Source organism: Taudactylus pleione, unplaced genomic scaffold (genome assembly GCF_031769625.1).
Source record: "Taudactylus pleione unplaced genomic scaffold, aTauple2 ptg000223l, whole genome shotgun sequence".
NCBI classification, from domain to species: domain Eukaryota; kingdom Metazoa; phylum Chordata; class Amphibia; order Anura; family Myobatrachidae; genus Taudactylus; species Taudactylus pleione.
The window spans coordinates 4,129,606-4,148,485 of NW_028284625.1; the positions used below are offsets into that span (position 1 = coordinate 4,129,606).

Consider the following 18,880-nt stretch of genomic DNA (forward strand, 5'->3'; position numbering starts at 1 on the left):
TCTTCAAGACACACACTCTTGAAATACAATTTGAATTTTATTATAAAAGACTGCAGATTTTTTATAGCGAAAAACAAATTGTATTTTTTTCCATTTAAAATTATTTTGGGGTGCAGCTAATAGGGACATGACCACATCCAGAATAAGTACAATAATATACACTGCCTTTCCAAGACTCAATTTCTTGAAATTGTATTTCAATTCACTTATAAAAGACTCTATATTCTTTTTGACACCAGACAAAATAAAGTATTTTTTTCACTTTAATTAATTTGGGATGCAGCTAACGGGGACACTACAACACCCAGAATAAGAACAGTAATATATTCTGCTACTACAAGACACACCCTCTTCAAATACTATTTAAATTGAATTACAAAAGACAGCAGATTTTTTTTGACACCAGACAAAAAAAAGGTATTTTTTGCACTTTAATTATTTTGGGGTGCACCTAACGAGGACACAATAATGCTCAGAGCAAGGACAGTAATATATGCTGCCTCTCCAAGACACACACTTATGAAATACTATATACATTCAATTATAATATACTGGAAATAAAAAAGATTTTATTTTTCCATTTTTTTTTTTCTTTAAAGAGGTCTTCTTTGAGGTGCAGATCACTCAGACACAGCACAGTATAATATTTTTTGGACAAAAAAGCTTGAAATCACATGGCCTCTGCCCTCATATACTGTACAAGTGGCAATATAAAACAAGTGCAAGAAGTTCACTTTAACAAACATATTTGATTCAAGATCCTTTTTTGTACCACTGGATTGCAGGTGCTATTATGCCTGACAAACAAACACACAGTAGCCTTTATGCTGTTTATACTGCAGTGCACTGGATTGCAGTTGCTAGCTAGTATGTCTGAATAACAAGCACAAGTACACAGTAACAAATATGCCTGCAGTCACCCTTCCCACCTATTCCATCTACAACTCTCTCTAATCTAACCTGGCATCTTTTGAAGAGTAACTACAACTCACACCGTCTCCATACACTCTCCTGCCTTATCATGAGGGAGGGACTCTTAAATGCAATCCAAAACACACAAGATCTGATATTTCCAATGAAATTATGTTTTGCCTTGTTTCGAGATCCGATCCTGGGGGAAAGACCTGAACTGGGACTCAGGGCCTGATTCAGACCCACTCGCAAGCGGCTGTCCGCTCGCAAGTGGGTCGATGTTGTGCACTGCGCATGCGCACGACGGCGGGAGCTCCGTTGTGCACATGCGCCAGACGCGACGAGCGAAGGACTTTCCTTTGCTCGTTGTGTCTGATCAAAGGGGGCGTGCTGTCGATGTTGATTGACAGCACGCCCCCTTTGGTGGGCGTGCCGGGGGCAGGCCTCCCTGACGGGGGCGTTCCCAAGGGAACGCCTACCGTCAGAAGCCGGCCCACTGACATCACTAGTGATGTCAGTGGGAGTGATTTTGGCTCTGATAGAGCCAAAATCACTCCGGGCCTTGCGGTTGAAAAACTCAACCGCAGGCTCCGGCTCGCAGTGGCGATGGTCGCGATGGTCAAGACCATCGCGGCCATCAAACTGCACGCTCGTATAGGCTGTGGGTGGTGACCCACAGCTATATGAGCGTCCAGGAGGACGCTCCATAATTATGGAGGGCGGCCCTCATTCAGAGCGTGCACTCTGCTCAGAGCGTACGGCTCTGAATGAGGGCCTCAGTTCTCTTCGGAAACCCCAAATTCGGGTGTTTGGCTTTCTGCAAAATGGAACCGCTCATCTCTTAAAATGTGTGTACTCTGTTTAAAAGGGCCATTTTTTATTAATTGTTCTCCCTTTTTCTAATTTAACACAATTTCTATAGAGCATTTCAAATAATTCAAATGGCATTTGCATTTATAATATAACCAAATATAATTATTTCTATAGGTATCAGATGGTGAGCAAACAGAGAAAACGAGAATGCACTGCTACTGGCTGGAGCAATTTCCCTCCTCACTGTGAAGGTAAAATAAGAAATACAAATACTATAATCATCAAGTACATAAGTTACAGGCTAGCAGTACAAAAAATTATGTAATGGCCCGCAATCTCAAAAATCAATCAGACAAAGTACTAAGATCATAATATGTGAAATCATGGATAATTTGTCATATTTACACAAAATAAAATTTACTGAAGGGTACACATTTAGATGTACTAAAAAAATCAAAGTACATAACCTATTTTATGTACCATAATACTGAATAATTTAATACTTCTATTAGTTTAATTTATAATATTATAAAATATATAAATAAGGCAAAGTATAATGGAATTGCCAATTTATTTGCAGTGTTCTTTTTTTCACAAATGAATTCCAGTGACTGCAGGCAAAAGAAGCTTTATTAAATGTGATCAGAGTTAGGGGCATATTCAAAAATATGCCCCTAAAGCCTCTTGAGAATTATGTATACATCTCACAGTGAGTTGTGGTAGAGGAAATCAACCAACTGAAGCAATTCTGTATTTGGTCCATGGAGAGCTGTCTAAAAAGCAGCTACCCCTGTGATACTTACCATTACGGATTCCAGGGCTACTTACCTGTGGAAAAATGTTACACTGCCAAGTCTGATCTGGCAGAGCTAGTAGACATGTAAGAACTGAGATCATGCTTGCCTTCTGCCAGGGTCGGAGGGGGTGGAGGTATTCAATCAGATCCTTCCTTGCAACCCGGGTCTCCTTCCTATAGGTTCCAGCAGTCAAACTCTGAAAACTTTTACATTTCAGAATTTGATAAATGAAGGTCCCCATACTAGTTAATGGCCCTGATTGCTGATTCCTTTAATACCCAGGTTTTAGTAAACTGGTAGTTAGAAAGTTATCAATGAGCATATGTGGGGTCAAAGTCAAATATTTGGTATGCTGGTAAGCCAGGTAGTTATTAGGAAGCATGGTCAGATGTTAAACTGCACTGAAAAGAATACAGGGAACTTTTAAACCATGACTCTATGATGTCTAAATAGAACATGTCTAAAAATGTACTCAAGCTATGTAAAAGAAGCTGCAAAACGGGAGTGACACATGTGTGAGTTCACATACGTGTCAATAGTGGGACTGCGCTCCGAACAAATGGTGTATAAAAAAGTGATTGAATATTTTAAGACTATTTTAATGTTGATCTCTACCTAGATAATAGCAATGATGAAGGCTGCTGCTTCCAAATAACATGTAAGATATATAGAGAGGGAGGGTGGTGATGCAATGAACATGAATACAGAAATAACTCTGCTGATAAAGGGTCTGTATTATGATACCAGCTTCCCGCACAGCCCGCGACCTCTCGCGAGATCGCGGCGCTGCACGGGATTTCGGCGTACGGACTCTGTGGGGTCCAAGCCTGCAACTGTTAGCATTACAGTTGCCGGAATACGGCCCTACCAGCGGCGGAGACAGAGAGGAAGCCTGGACCCCAAGAGGCAGAACGAAGACAGGACCAGGAAAAACGTCCACGTTCATCAGAAGGTGAGGCCTCACCGGGACTTTTATTTACTTTAACAGACGGATCACAGACCACTTGGGTCTGACCGCACACATCAGCAAGTTGACTTTTCTTCTAGACTGACTTTATTTATATTATTTTGGATCTGTAGTGCAGTAGGGTGTGGGACGCCCTCCCTCTGCACCCTTTTCTCACCTGTTTGCCAGTTAGTGCCTGGTATCATAATACTGACCCTTTATCAGCAGAGTTATTTCTGTATTCATGTTCATTGCATCACCACCCTCCCTCTCTATATATCTTACATGTTATTTGGAAGCAGCAGCCTTCATCATTGCTATTATCTAGGTAGAGATCAACATTAAAATAGTCTTAAAATATTCAATCACTTTTGAGACTCAGTCATTTTCATATGAGTTTATTTATACACCATTTGTTCGGAGCGCAGTCCCACTATTGACACGTATGTGAACTCACACATGTGTCACTCCCGTTTTGCAATTTGTTACAGTTAGATTTGGGTAGTCTAACTTTAGGATCTGCAGCACCTGTGCTTAATTACACCGACCGTATAAGTGAAGCAAGCGCCGACCCTAAAATCTATCCTATGAAAAACAAGCAGCTAATTTAAAAAAAATAAAGACAAAAATTGAATTTTGTGGAAAGACTATATATACTGTATATACAGTTCATATATATATATATATATATACATACATATACAGTATATATATATATATATATATTAGGGGTGTGCACCGGACACTTTTCGTGTTTTGTGTTTTGGTTTTGGATCTGGATCTTTCTTCGTGTTTTGGATCTGGATTGGTTTTGCCAAAACCACCCTTCCGTGTTTTGGGTTCTGGGTTTTGTGTTTTGGATCTGGATTTTTTCTTAAAAAATAAAAAAAACCCGCTAAAATCACATAAATGGGCCTTTTTTTGTTCCTACGCTATTAATAACCCCAATAACATTAATTTCCACTCATTTCCACTCTATTCTGAACACCTCACACCTCACAATATTGTTTTTAGGCCAAAAGGTTGTACCGAGGAAGCTGGATGACTATGCTAAGCGACACAAGGGGGCGGCACAAACACGTGGCCCATCTAGGAGTGGCACTGCAGTGGCAGACAGGAAGCCAATCAGCGTTATGGTGCCCATTTGCATGTAGCACGAACCCGGGAGATCCGTGCTACATGCATCTGTGTGATTGGCACAGAGCAATGACAGGTCCGTGAGACCCGTCTGTGCTGCTGTGGTAAAAAAAAAAAAAAAAACCTGTGTAAAAAAAGAAAAAAATGGCGTGCACCCCCCCAAAAAAGAGCAACCAGCCCCGGGCATTAGTAACCCAGTGCTGGGTGTGCTTAAATACAGGGGACAAACGACGTAGGGGTCCCCTGTACTTAAGCACAACCAGCACCGGGCTAGTCAGAACCAGCGCTGGTTGCCAAAATACGGGGGACAAACGACGTAGGGGTCCCCTGTATTCTGCGCAACCAGCTCTGGGCTCTGATCCGGTCCTGGTTCTGGAAATATAGGGGACAAAAAATGAGTAGGGTTCCCCTGTATGTTCCAGAACCAGCACTGGACTTTTTCTAGCGGGGGGCTGATGCCACAGCCAGGGGAGCCCTTTCACCGGGCCCCCCAGCCGCAGCATCAACCCTGACCGCTAGTCAGCCCAGGCCGGGGATCCCTGGAGAGCTGGGGACCCCCCCAATAAAGGGGTCACCCTCTCCAGGGCACCCCAGGCCCAGGCTGATAGCCCGGGGCTATCCCCGCCACCCCTGGTGGCGGTGGGTGGCGGGTTGATTGTGTGGTGTGGTGTAAATAAAGAATATCAAACATTGTCTTTACAAGTAGAACTGCAAGTCCCAGCTAGCCTGCCCCGCATGCTGGTACTTGGAGAACCACAAGTACCAGCATGCAGGGCATTAAGGGCCCACTAGTACCTGTAGTTCACCTGTAAAAAAATGTTTAAAAAAAACACAGGACACACACACCGTGACAGTATAAGTTTATTAAACATACATACACACACACACACACACACACATGTACACATACTCACCTATGTAACCCTGTAGCATCGGTCCACTTGTCCGGTAAAGTATCCATAGGGGACCTGTGAAAAAAAACATACTCACCATCTCCTATGCGAGGTTCTGTCCTCTTCGTTCCAAAGTAGGCATCCCCGGACTTGGCAAAAAAAAAAAACGAAAACGCGATCCACGAACTTAGTACCGTTCTATAGAACGGTACTTCCCGAATGAGAGCTTAGCGGCGGGGTATCACCATGGAAACCCCGCTGCTAAGCGTTCATTGGCTGAGAGAGGTCATCTCCCGTCTCTCAGCCAATGAACGGCTCCCTCCATTGTAGTCAATGGTGGGAACCGCAGGGTAAACTTTAATAACCTTGCGGCTCCCAGCATTGACTACAATGGAGGGAGCCGTTCATTGGCTGAGAGAGACGGGAGATGGCCTCTCTCAGCCAATGAACGCTTAGCAGCGGGGTTTCCATGGTGATACCCCGCCGCTAAGCTCTCATTCGGGAAGTACCGTTCTATAGAACGGTACTAAGTTCGTGGATCGCGTTTTCGTTTTTTTTTTTTGCCAAGTCCGGGGATGCCTACTTTGGAACGAAGAGGACAGAACCTCGCATAGGAGATGGTGAGTATGTTTTTTTTCACAGGTCCCCTATGGATACTTTACCGGACAAGTGGACCGATGCTACAGGTTACATAGGTGAGTATGTGTACATGTGTGTGTGTGTATGTATGTTTAATAAACTTATACTGTGACGGTGTGTGTGTCCTGTGTTTTTTTTAAACATTTTTTTACAGGTGAACTACAGGTACTAGTGGGCCCTTAATGCCCTGCATGCTGGTACTTGTGGTTCTCCAAGTACCAGCATGCGGGGCAGGCTTGCTGGGACTTGCAGTTCTACTTGTAAAGACAATGTTTGATATTCTTTATTTACACCACACCACACAATCAACCCGCCACCCACCGCCACCAGGGGTGGCGGGGATAGCCCCGGGCTATCAGCCTGGGCCTGGGGTGCCCTGGAGAGGGTGACCCCTTTATTGGGGGGGTCCCCAGCTCTCCAGGGATCCCCGGCCTGGGCTGACTAGCGGTCAGGGCTGATGCTGCGGCTGGGGGGCCCGGTGAAAGGGCTCCCCTGGCTGTGGCATCAGCCCCCCGCTAGAAAAAGTCCAGTGCTGGTTCTGGAACATACAGGGGAACCCTACTCATTTTTTTCCCCTGTATTTCCAGAACCAGGACCGGATCAGAGCCCAGAGCTGGTTGCGCAGAATACGGGGGACCCCTACGTCGTTTGTCCCCCGTATTTTGGCAACCAGCTCTGGTTCTGACTAGCCCGGTGCTGGTTGTGTTTAAGTACAGGGGACCCCTATGTCGTTTGTCCCCTGTATTTAAGCACACCCAGCACTGGGTCACTAATGCCCGGGGCTGGTTGCTCTTTTTTGGGGGGGGCACGCCATTTTTTTCTCTTTTTACACAGGTTTTTTTTTTTTTATTTACCACAGCAGCACAGACGGGTCTCACGGACCCATCAGTGCTCTGTGTCAATGACACAGATGCAAGTAGCACGGATCTCCTGGTCCGTGCGTGCATCTGTGTCATTGAAATACACAGCAGCACAGACGGGTCTCACTGACCCATCTGTGCTCTGTGTCACTGTCAATCACACAGATGCATGTAGCACGGATCTCACGAGTCCGTGCTACATGCAAATGAGCACCATAATGCTGATTGGCTGAGAGCCGTGACAGACGGCTCTGTCAGCCAATCAGCACTTTGCCCATTAAAGGCAAAGGCATTTTTTTTTAAATGGCCGCTCGAGGCAAAACCTCGAGATCCGACAGCAGATCTCGAGGTTTTGCCTCGGGAGAGGGATCCGGGGCAGACAGGGAGATCCGAGCTTGGGCTCGGATCGCCCCGGATCCCCGAAGTTCGGGTGGGTTCGGTTCTCAGGGAACCGAACCCGCTCATCCCTAATATATATATATATATATATTAGGGGTGTGCACCGGCCACTTTTCGTGTTTTGTGTTTTGGTTTTGGATCTGGATCTTTCTTCGTGTTTTGGATCTGGATTGGTTTTGCCAAAACCACCCTTCCGTGTTTTGGGTTCTGGGTTTTGTGTTTTGGATCTGAATTTTTTTTAAAAAAAGAATTAAAACAGCTAAAATCACAGAATTTGTGAGTTTTTCTGCTCATATGCTATTATTAACCTCAATAACCTTAATTTCCACTAATTTCCAGTCTATTCTGAACACCTCACACCTCACAATAGTGTTTTTATGTCCAAAAGGTTGCACCGAGGTAGCCGGATGACTATACTAAGCGACACGAGTGGGCGGCACAAACACGTGACCCATCTAGGCGTGATACTGCAGTGGCAGAAAGGATGGCAGTTTGAAAAACTAGGCCCCAAACTGTACATAATGCAAAGAAAAAAAAGAGGTGCAAGATGGAATTGTCCTTGGGCCCTCCCACCCACCCTTATGTTGTATAAACAAGACATGCACACTTTAACAAAGCAATCATTTCAGCGCCAGGGTCTGCCACACAACTGTGGCTGAAATGATTGGTTCGTTTGGGCCCCCACAAAACAAGCTGGCAATTAATCTGTCCCTGCACAAACTGGCTCTACGGAGGCAAGATGTCGTCCTCATCCTCCTCATCCACCGATTCCTCACCCTCTTCAGTGTTGTGTACATCCTCATCCTCACAGAGCATTAACTCGTCCCCACTGGAATCCACCACCACAGGTCCCTCTGTACGTTCTGGAGGCTGGTCTCCCTGGAAGAGCTGATAATTCATTTTTATGAACATCATCTTCTTCACATTTTGTGGAAGCAACCTCCTACGCCTTTCGCTGACAAGGTTCCCGGCTGCACTAAACACTCTTTCAGAGTACACACTGTAGGGGGGGCAACTCAGGTAAAATAGAGCCAGTTTGTACTGGGGCCTCCAATTTGCTTCTTTTTCCTGCCAGTACAGGTATGGACTGACTGACATGCAAACTTGGATGCTGTCACCGATGTAATCCTCCACCATTCTGTCAATGGTGACAGTATCATATGCAGTGACAGTAGACATGTCAGAAATTGTTGCCAGGTCCTTCAGTCCGGACCAGATGTCCAAACTTGGTCCTGCCTGCCCTGTTTCCCCACCAGCGGGTTGCTTAGGATGCCTAAGTTTTTTCCTGGCAGCCCCAGTTGCGGTTGAAAATGAAGAAGGAGCTGTTGACGTGTCACGTTCTGCTTCAGCTGACAGTGTTTTCACCAGCAGGTCTTTGCACCTCTGCAGGCTTGTGTCGGCCAGAAAGAGAGACACCACATAGGCTTTAAACCTAGGATCGAGCACGGTGGCCAAAATGTAGTGGTCTGATTTCAACAGATTGACCACCCTGGAATCCTGGCAAAGCGAATGAAGGGCTTCATCCACAAGTCCCACATGCCGAGCGGAATCGCTCCATCTTAGCTCCTCCTTCACTTTCTCCAGCTGCTTCTGCAAAAGCCTGATGAGGGGAATGACCTGACTCAAGCTGGCAGTGTCTGAACTGACTTCACGTGTGGCAAGTTCGAAGGGCTGGAGAACCTTGCACAACACGGAAATCATTCTCCACTGTGCTTGAGTTAGGTGCATACCCCCTCCTTTGCCTATGTCATAGGTGGATGTATAGGCTTGAATGGACTTTTGCTGCTCCTCCATCCTCTGAAGCATATAGAGGGTTGAGTTCCACCGGGTCACAACCTCTTACTTCAGGTGATGGTGGGGCAGGTTCAAGAGTGTTTGCTGGCGCTCCAGTCTTCGGCATACAGTCGCTGAATGGTGAAAGTGGCCAGAAATTTTTCGGGCCACCCAAAGCGTCTCCTGCACACCCCTGTCGCTTTTCAGAAAATTCTGCACCACCAAGTTTATTGTGTGAGCAAAACATGGGACATACTGGAATTTGCCCAGATGTAATGCCCGCACAATATTGGTGGCGTTGTCAGATATCACAAATCCCCAAGAGAGTCTAAGTGGGGTAAGCCACTGGGTGATGATTTCCCTCAGTTTCTCTAAGAGGTTGTCGGCGGTGTGCCTCTTACTGAAACCAGTGATACACAGTGTAGCCTGCCTTGGAACGAGCTGGCATTTCTGAGATGCTGCTACTGGTGACGCTGCTGCTGTTGCTGCGTAAGGTGATACATCTACCCAGTGGGCTGTCACAGTCATATAGTCCTTAGTCTGCCCTGTTCCACTTGCCCACATGTTCATGGTTAAGTGGACATTGGGTAAAACGGCATTTTTCATGACACTGAGGACACTTTTTCTGACGTTTCTGTACAGTCTCGGTATCGCCTGCCTAGTGAAGTGGAATCTAGACGGGATTTGGAACCGGGGACACACTACCTCCATCAATTATCTAAATCCCACTGCACTAATGGCGGATACCGGACGCACGTCTAACACCAACATAGCAGTCAAGGCCTCAGTTATACGTTTTGCTTCAGGATGACTGCTGTCGTACTTCATCCTCCTCGCTAAGGACTGTTGGAGGGTCAATTGTTTAGTAAAAGTAGTGGTGTTCCTACTTCCTCTCTGGGATGATGAATGACTCCCAGCAGCAGCAACAGCAGCAGCAGCGGCAGCAGTAGGCTAGCAATGTAGGATCCTCCGGAAGAATCCCGGATAGGAGAGTCAGTCATGCCAGTGACATGGCCTGCAGGACTACTTCTGATCCTGACTAAGGAGGAAATTGATGAGGAGGGAGTTGACTGTGTGGTTTGCAGGCGCTTGGATACAACAGGACAAAGGATTTAGGTGTCCCTGGACTGCTTACGGTCTTAGCCAAAGTTTCTGAACTTGACAGTAACTTTTTATGAACGCGCTGCAGGTGCCGTATAAGGGAGGATATTCCTAGGTGGTTAACGTCCCTACCCCTACTTATTTCACCTTTACATATGGTACATATGGCAAGACAGTTGTTGTCTGGATTTGGATAGAAATATTGCCAGACCAAAGAGGTGGAATGTTTGGTCTTCTGCCCAGGCATGACCGTGATGGGCTTTTTCATCCCACGGACAACAACTGTCTCCCCCGGAGCCTGATTTAAACAAACCACATCACCATCAGAATCCTCCTCACCAACTTCCTCCTCAGCGCCAGCTACACCAGTATCCTCATCCTGTTGTACTTCAACAGTGACATCTTCAATTTGCATATCAGCAAGTGGACTGTGGGTGCTCCTTTCAGCACTTGCAGGGGGCATGCAAATGGTGGAAAGAGCCACCTCTTCCCGTCCAGTGCTGGGAAGGTCAGGCATCGCAACCACCACCACACTTGGACTCTCCTTGGGGATTTGTGATATCTTCTTAGAACGCACAGTTCTTCGCTGTGCTTTTGCCAGCTTAACTCTTTTTATTTTTTTAGTGGGAGGAGGGCTTCCATCGTCATGTGAAGCTGAACCACTAGTCATGAACATAGGGAAAGACCTTAGCCGTTCCTTGCCACTCAGTGTCATAGATGGCATATTGGCAAGTTTACGTTTCTCTTCAGATGATATGACATTGGGCATCGGCCTTGGCAGACGACGTTGATGGCATGTTATCATCTATGTCATGACTAGTGGCAGCAGCTTCAGCACTAGGAGGAAGTGGTTCTTGATCTTTCCCTATTTTATTTTTATCGGAGAAAGTTTGGTCCTCCATTTATGTTATATTGATATATACGTGCTGCTAAGGTGCACACAAACACAGAAAATAATTTTTGATTTTTAGTGCACTTTGTGGGTTACACCACCCTTTAAGAAATGAGCCAGCCGGCCCTTTACTTATGGGACACAGGCGCACGCTTGGCGCTGCTCCTTTGTTGATGCACGTGCAGCCACAGTGCACACAATTCACAAACACAAAAATATATATTTTTATTTTGTTTGGAGTGTACTTTGTGGGTTACACCTCCCTTTATCAGTCAAGCCAGCCGGCCCTTTACTTATAACACAGGCGCACGCTTGGCACTACTTTGTTGATGCACATGCGGCCACAGTGCACACAATTCACAAACACAGAAAATATTTTTTTATTTTGTTTGGAGTGTACTTTGGGGGTTACAGCACCCTTTAACGGTCAAGCCATCCGGCCCTTTACTTATGACACAGGCGCACGCTTGGCACTACTTTGTTGATGCACGTGCAGCTACTGCGCACACAATTCACAAACACAAAAAAATATATTTTTTTATTTTGTTTGGAGTGCCCTTTGGGGGTTACAGCACCCTTTACCGGACAAGCCAGCCGGCCTTTTACTTATGGGACACAGGCGCATGCTTGGCGCTGCTCCTTTGTTGATGCACATGCAGCCACAGTGCACACAATTCACAAACACAGAAAAAATATTTTTTTTTTTTGCACTTGGGGGGAGCACCCCTGATGGACAGAGCACCCCCTGGACAGCACTACAGCACCCCTTTAGGACTGGGATACTGCACAGGACTTTGGAGTGCACACAGCCCCTATGGACAACTGACTGCTCAACACAGTCCAGCCAGCCCCTATGGACTTTGAAGTAGTGGACAGCCCCTATGGACAACAGCAGCACAGCGCAGCACAGCACAACACTACACTGCACTACACTACACTACACTACACAGCCCAGCCAGCCCTAACTCCCACCCTCCCTCTTCACTGTCCACAGCCGAGTGAGAAAATGGCGCCGACGCGGGTACCTTATATAGGTTCCAAAACCCGCGAGACCCGGAAGGCGGGATGATGACGTTTTGCCTCGATTTCAGATCCGAGTCAGGCGGGATAAGTAGAGCCTGACTCGGATCCGCCTCGGATTGGGGGGGCTCGGGGGGGTTCGGATTTCAGAAATCCGAACCCGCTCACCCCTAATGTATATACATACACACACACACATATATATAGACAGTATATATGTATATACATATATATATATATATATATATATGCAGCAATGGGCGGCACTCCCGGCGACTTCACAAAACATACAAATGCTTATGTTATTAAATATCACGAGCGTTTTTATTTTTTGTGAAGATGCCGGGAGTGCCGCCCATTGCTGAATATATTTTTTCCTTCCCAACACAGGGATAGGTCATCTTGGAAGGCACCAGGAGCACATTATATTTTTAGCCCTTTGGAGTGCAGGCCATAATTGCTGTATGTATATATATATATATATATATATATATATATACACAAACTCAGTATCAGGGGTGTAACTAGAACTTGTTGGGCCCCATAGCAACATTTTAAGGGGGCCCCTCTAACTTAGGTCTTACACAATGCCCACAGTAGTAGTTCCCCTAAAACACTAAATGCCCACTTGTAATGGTGCCCCTTATGCACTGCCCACTGTAATGGTGCCCCTTACGCAGAGCCCCCAGCAGTAATGCCAACCTGTAGTAATACCCCTAAAGGTAATGCCCATTAAAAGTAATGCTCCTAAAAGTAGTGCCCTCTGTTGTAGTGCCCCTAGTAGTAGTGCCCCCAGAAGTAAATGACCCTGTAGTGCCCCCAGTTGTATTGCCCTTGTAGTGCCCCCAGTAGCAATTCTCCCTGTAGTGCCCCAGTAATAATGCCCCTTGAAGTGCCCCCAGTAGTAAGGGTCCCTTTAGTGTCCCCTGTTGTAGTGCTCCATATAGTGCCCCCAGTAGTAAGGCCCCTGCAGTGCCCTCAGTAGTAAGGCCCCTGTAGTGCCTCCAGTAGTAAGGCCCCTGTAGTGCCCATGGTAAGGCCCCTGTAGTGCCCCCAGTAGTGCCCCCAGTAGTAAGGCACATGTAGTGCCCCCAGTAGTAAAGCCCCTGTAGTTCCCCCAATAGTGCTCCCAGTAGTAAGGCCCCTGTAGTGCACCCAGTAGTAAGGCCCCTGTAGTGCCCCCAGTAGTAAGGCCCCTGTAGTGCCCCCAATAGTAAAGCCCCTGTAGTGCCCCCATATGGTGCCCCCAGTAGTAAGTCCCCTGTAGTAAGGCCCATGTAGTGCCCCCAATAGTAAAGCCCCTGTAGTGCCCCCATATGATGCCCCCAGTAGTAAGTCCCCTGTAGTGTCCCCAGTAGTAAGGCCCCTGTAGTGTCCCCAGTAGTGCCCCCAATAGTAAGGCCCCTGTAGTACCACCAATAGTAAGGCCCCTGGATGCCCCCAGTAGTGCGGCCCCTGCAATGCCCCCTGTAGTGCCCCCAGTAGTGCAGCCCCTGTAATGCACTCAGTAGTAAGCCCCCCATGCACACACACACATAAAAAAACAACACTTACCTTAAACTACTCTCCAGAGACAGCTGCCGTCCTTCCCCGTCTCCCGCTCCTCAGAACTATGGGAGTGACATCATGACGTCACTCCCATAGTGCACTGTGGGACCCCGAAGACGGAGCTCAGGAGGGAGCTCCATCCTCCGGCTGCCGCTGGTGCTGGGGGAGCAGTTGGTAAGGAGCCGGGTCTGCCGGGGGGGAGGGTAGAGAAGGGGCAGGGTGCCCGCTGGTAACACCATCTCACCGGGCACCCGGCAAATAGGGGGGTGATCGGAGGGCTGGGCTCCCTCTAGTGGCCAGCGTCCCTAGGAAACTGCCTAAGCTTGCCTAGTGGAAGCGCTGGCCATGAGCCTAGATCCCACTACAGCATCTACCACATGCTAACACCGATCATTACAGACTTACACATATAAACTTACTACTGTACAGATCACTACATTATTAAACAAATCATTAACCACGCTATTATCAAGGTCCATGTAAGCCAAGTATGGGTTGAGAGAGAGAGAGAGAGAGAGAGAGAGAGAGAGATATACTTATCCATCAGGTAGGAAAGGAGCCAGATTTTCTATTGGGGAGTGTTGAGATCCCATCCTTCTGCTATGGCTACAGCAGCGTTATGGTCTGTGTCTCTCTCTGGTCTCTCTCTGTGTATGGGAATTCAACCCCCTCCCCCCGCCTCACCTGATAGGTGCGGCCATGAAAGAGGTGTTTCAAACCTTCTTGAGCCAGAGAGCTCTTGGCCACATGTATTGAAATGTTAATTGGCTTGTAGTGTGAGAGCTAGCTACATCTGTGGATATGTTTACTGACCTGCTGAACCAGTTCTGAGCTTGATATAGTCATCTTGTTATGTGACTATAACTTGAATAAGAGAGTTTGGATATATATACATATATACAGTGGCGTAACTTCATCCCAGGTGCCCGGGGGCAAGATAAATGTTGGTGCGCCCTCCAAATTAAAATGTACCACCCCCACCAGCACATATGCCAGCCTAGCTGCTGCCCTCCTATGCAGTTCCTCCAGTAGTGGTCCCCCTGTGCAGTGCCCTCTATAGAGGTCCCCCTATGCAGTGCCACCTATGTAGTGCCCCCCAGTAATGAACTCCCTATGCAGTACCTCCAGTAGTGATCCCCCTTTGCAGTGCCCCAGTAGTAAGGGCCACTGTAGTACCCCCAGTAGTAAGCCCCTGTAATAAGCCCCAGTAATGCCCCCTGTAGTAAGCCCCCTGTGGAAAGCCCCCAGTAATGCCCCCTGTAGTAAGCCCCCAGTAATGTCCCCTGTAGAAAGCCCCCTGTAATGCCCCCTGTGGAAAGCCCCCAGTAATCTCCCCTGTAGTAAGCCCCCAGTAATGCCCCCTGTAATAAGTCCCCATAATGCCCCCTGTAGTGCTCCCAGTAATGCCCCCTGTAGTAAGCCCCCAGTAATGCCCACTGTAGTGAGCCCCCAGTAATGCCCCCTGTAGTGAGCCCCCCCCCACGAGCACACACACACATACAAAAAAACAAACAAACCAATACTTACCTGACACCCCACTCCAGTGCTGCTGCCTTCCGTCACGGCGCCCGCTCCTCGGAACTATGGGAGTGACGTCATGACGTCATTCCCATAGTGCATTGCGGGACCCGGAAGCGGAGCTCAGGAGTGAGCTCCGTTCCTCCGGCTACCGCCGTGGGGAAAGAGGGAGCCGGGCGCCCGCTGGTAACACACTCAGCAGGCGCCCGGCAAATAGGGGGTGCGACCGCACCCCCCGTATTGACGCCGCTGGAGGTGGAGCGCCGATCAGCGGCGCTCCATCTCCATAGCATTGCCTGGAATGGCCCGGGGGACAATGGAGCCAGGTGCCCCCTTAAGGGCTGGAGCCCAGCGGCAAATGACTCCATTATCTCCGGGAGTTCCGCCACTGTATATATATATATATATATATATATATCCCAATCGCATAGAATGACACTCACAGACTTTCAATTCGTGGAAAAAATCTAATGCTTTATTGCAATAAAGCATTAGATTTTTTTCACGAATTGAAAGTCTGTGAGTGCCGTTCTATGCGATTGGGATATGTGGAGGGTGTAATGCCCCAGGGTGAGCACCGCAGCCAGTAACACTCTATGCTCTAATACGTGGAGTGCCGGTAATGTGTATATATATATATATATATATATATATAAAGAAATAGAAAAAGAAGTGCCTACTAGTGACAATATATATATAATTCTATATTTTATGTCACTAGTAGGCGCTTCTTTTTCTATTTCTTTATAAATTTATTTTGGGCACCAAATCCCTATTATTACATTGGAGCTGCCACTCAATTATTGTTTGAGGTGTGGCATATATAAGAAATAATATCTTTCTTTAGCACATTATATATATATTTTTTTGGGAGTGTTATATCACAATCAGTGCGCCTCTACATTCCCTACACTATATTTATATTTATATATATATATATATATATAAAATGATCGATTAATAGTCTACAAATGGTGATATTAAATGTACACATTCTTTAACACATGCAGACCAGCCTTCCTGCTTAATTGTTGTGCCATAGACAAGACGGTTCATGGCAGGTATTTGCAAGCAAATGTTTTTAAAATGTGGCTTTTATAAAACACAACAGACCTGGTTATACATTTAAGGGGATCCTGTAAAAGTTGCTGCTGTATTGAACATAAAGTTTATCTCTGTAATGTGTTATGGAAGAATAATGGACTCTACTTAAGATGTATTATGCTCATCCATACAGAGCAAGCAAAATCAGATACGCAAGTTCAGTGTCATACAATTAATCAGCCTTATTTGCCAGATTTGTTTAAAAACATATGCTAATCAAAATTTCTAATATACACCCCTCTTGGTAGTCTCCCAATCTCATGATTATAATGATAATATCAAAGAGTTTTCCACAAGTGCAAACTCCACTAATTCTTCTGAAAGTTCTTAGGGGCCTATTCATCAACACTAAAATAACATTTTTAAGGACATTTTCCTTAATTAACTTATTTTAGTATTCATGAACACACTTAGCACAGGAGATATCACTGATATCTCCTTGCTAAGTCCCCCTGCGTTAATTTCCACACTCCCCATACATTAGTATGGGGATATGGAAATTATGATATTCATCAAATTCCGAAAATTATGTATTTTCGGAATTTGACGGAGTTACTATTCACCACTGTGAGGTGGCAAACAGCAGGTGACACTTACCTGCTTCCAGCTGGTGAGGTTCCCCGGCGTCTTCCTCCAGCACTCTGGTACATCCTCTGGCTCCTGGGGCTGTGCCGACACATGTTCTCCCAGCTGCTTGGAGAACACATGACAGCACAGCCACCAGAGCCGGAGGCGCTGCAGCGGGCAGGTAAGTGCGGGGATGGGAGGGGGGGGTGGGGGTTGGGGACACACACAAACTTACCACCGCTGTAGGCAGTGGTGTGCATTTGCTGGCTTTTTAATTTATTCGCAGAACAGATTCCAGCTGCGGTAATTTAGTGTAGATAGTGATAACTATCTGTTTCCCGAAAAGCTGTCATCGCAAAAATGACAGCTTTTCTAAATAGATAGTTATGGGGAGGAGGAATGATGAATTCCTCTGGTAATTAGGTAGAACTCCTCCTGATACGATTTTATGGCCAATTTCCTCATGAACTTTCACGGGAGCTCCCTTGCCGTCGTGATCACGATTTGGAGTTAAAAATGTCCAATCTGACTAAAGATCTATCTTGCAGCCAATGCATTGTATCTCAGATTGGCTAATCTGCCCTACAGCATGGCAGATCAGAAGATGCAATGTGCGACGAGCGGGGACGCGCATCGGCATCGTGCTTGTGAGTATAAACTCACGATTTGTACTTTTTTTACCCGATTCGTCGTCACGATTCGTCGAAATCGGCCAAATCGTGTAAAATGTCGCTATGTGTGTGGGCACCTTTAGTTTGGAGACACTGGACTCAATCCAGAACAGCCAAAGAACAGAACAGCAATTTGCACTATCCTGTTGGTCACAGGATACAGATGCAGTCATCTTAAAAGCAAGATGGTGCTAGGGGGTATAACAGCATACAAAAGAACAATATTTGATGTTCATAAGGATACACACATACAGGGCTCACATGCCGCTTTATATACCATTCTAGCACACAATACTACAGGGGGTAAAGACATCCTGTGTCCCTTAACCAATCAAACTATCTCACACAATATAAATAAATATATCTTACATTTCAAAGGAGATAACCAAATAGTCTCCTCCCTTTCATATAACTACCACCCAAAACCTGTTGGCTTTCCTAAAGCACAAACTGATTTAGCACATAACTATCTCAAAATGTAAATATACCTCTTATTTCAATTGTATTCATCCTTTAATATTTCTATGACTCAACCAAGTTTGGCTTAATCATAATCTTAACACATTTAGCTTTTAGGAAGTTCCACAATACTATCTGGATTGCATTGGCTGTAAACAAAGGTTTGGCTATTTTACACTAGGTCAGGATAATTACCATACCACTTACTATGTGAGAATGTCAATGCTTTGTAAGACAAAATAGTTTTGAAACCTTCCTGTAAGTGCACAGTCCATACATTTTAATATGTGTTCCTACAGTTCAAGAACTGCACACAGCACATTAAATATAACATGCTAAATATGTTATTAAATAAACATTTACAGTACATGTTATATGATAGTTTATATGAAAATGGTGCTGCAGCACAAAGAATTAACCCTATCAGTGCCACAACCCTCCATCTTAGCCTTGTGGGCTGGGTCTCTGGCCACAATGCCATTATGTTCCTCTTGGTAAGCAGTGGTTTTTGCCTTGCACCTCTCCCATGAATACTACTTCTTTCCAATCTCTTTCCTAATGTGCAATCTTGAATGCTAACATTAACCGAGGTGAACGACACCTTAGATATTTGTCTGGGTTCTTTTGAGACTCCCTAGAGGATTTATTGATGTGCACTTGGAGGAATTTGGTAGGCTGGCCACTCCTGGGAAGTTTCACCACTGTTTAAAGTTTTCTCTATTTAGAGATAATAGCTCTAACTGTGGTTTGCTGGAGTCCCAGAGCATTAGAAATGGCTTTGTGACCCTTAGCAGACTGATATATGTCAATAACTTTCTTTCTCAACTCTTC

At 45.9% G+C, this 18,880-nt stretch overlaps 1 protein-coding gene across 4 annotated transcripts in view; it reads left to right on the forward strand.

Moving 5' to 3' along the window:
* The window catches only part of CFH (complement factor H), a 695,946-nt gene that overhangs the window by 77,222 nt on the left and 599,844 nt on the right, over nucleotides 1-18,880 (forward strand). For all 4 annotated transcript variants that reach the window (XM_088478854.1, XM_088478855.1, XM_088478856.1 and 1 more), the window contains exon 4: nucleotides 1,900-1,976. In XM_088478854.1, the coding sequence (XP_088334980.1) occupies nucleotides 1,900-1,976 (77 nt within the window). The remainder of the gene's footprint in view (nucleotides 1-1,899; nucleotides 1,977-18,880) is intronic.